General features: G+C 45.5%; 1 protein-coding gene across 2 annotated transcripts in view; it reads right to left on the bottom strand.

Annotated features, from left to right (window-relative positions):
* Positions 1–548: 548 nt before the first annotated feature.
* Positions 549–1,419, bottom strand: part of trmt13 (tRNA methyltransferase 13 homolog) — a 7,605-nt gene continuing 6,734 nt past the window's right edge. For both annotated transcript variants that reach the window (XM_079350329.1, XM_079350328.1), the window contains exon 11: positions 549–804. In XM_079350329.1, coding sequence (XP_079206455.1) covers positions 627–804 — 178 coding nt within the window. In that variant the 3' untranslated portion in view covers positions 549–626. The remainder of the gene's footprint in view (positions 805–1,419) is intronic.

The raw sequence follows: 1,419 nt of genomic DNA, 5'->3' as shown, positions 1-1,419 counted from the left end.
ACTCACACAGAACACTCACACTGAGAACACTCACACAGAACACTCACACTGAGAACACACACTGAGAACACTCGCACTGAGAACACTCACACAGAACACTCACACTGAGAACACTCGCACTGAGAACACTCACACAGAACACTCACACTGAGAACACTCGCACTGAGAACACTCACACAGAACACTCACACAGAACACTCACACTGAGAACACTCACACAGAACACTCACACTGAGAACACACACTGAGAACACTCACACAGAATAATCACACGGAGAACACTCACACTGAGAACACTCACACTGAGAACACTCACACTGAGAACACTCACACAGAATAATCACACGGAGAACAATCACATAGAGAACACAGAGAATACTCACACAGAACAATCACACAGAACACTCACAACAAAAATGGACAACAATCACACAGAACACTTATATGAGAACACTCACACTGAGAACAATCACATGGAGAACACTCACACTGAGAACAAGCACATGGAGAACACTCACACTGAGAACAATCACATGGAGAACACACACTGAGCATGTGAACCTTTAATAAAAAAATGTTTTGTGAATCTTTAATAAAAATCATTTTGTGGTTAGTAAATGTGTCCTTCAGGATGGAGACATGGGGATGGCCGTTAATAGAACGTTCTCCAGCGTCACCTGAGGTTCCACATAATGACACAGTTTACCGTCAAATCCTCTCATACGCAGGAAGTGAAGTCTGCCGCCATTGATCAGAAGCTTACAGAGACGCCCGATCTGCTCGCGCTCAGAGGACGACAGAAAGCTACGGAGGAAACATGAGGAACACATGGAGAGAACATGAGGAACACATGGAGAGAACATGAGGAACACATGGAGGAAACATGAGGAACACATGGAGAGAACATGAGGAACACATGGAGAGAACATGAGGAACACATGGAGAGAACATGAGGAACACATGGAGAGAACATGAGGAACACATGGAGGAAACATGAGGAACACATGGAGGAAACATGAGGAACACATGGAGAGAACATGAGGAACACATGGAGAGAACATGAGGAACACGAAGAGAACATGAGGAACACATGGAGAGAACATGAGGAACACATGAAGAGAACATGAACACATGAAGACAACAGGAGGAACAGATTGAGGGAACATGAGGAACCCATGGAGAGAACATGAGGAACCCATGGAGAGAACATGAGGAACAGATGGAGGGAACATGAGGAACACGAAAACATGAGGGCCACATGAAGACAACAGGAGGAACAGATGGAGGGAACATGAGGAACAGATGGAGGGAACATGAGGAACACGAAAACATGAGGGCCACATGAAGACAACAGGAGGAACAGATGGAGGGAACATGAGGAACAGATGGAGGGAACATGAGGAACCCATGGAGAGAACA

The sequence above is a fragment of the Symphodus melops genome (genome assembly GCF_947650265.1).
Source record: "Symphodus melops genome assembly, chromosome: 8".
Classification (NCBI taxonomy): domain Eukaryota; kingdom Metazoa; phylum Chordata; class Actinopteri; order Labriformes; family Labridae; genus Symphodus; species Symphodus melops.
The sequence above is the reverse complement of the archived record's forward strand: the minus strand, read 5'-3'. Positions and strand labels throughout refer to the sequence as shown.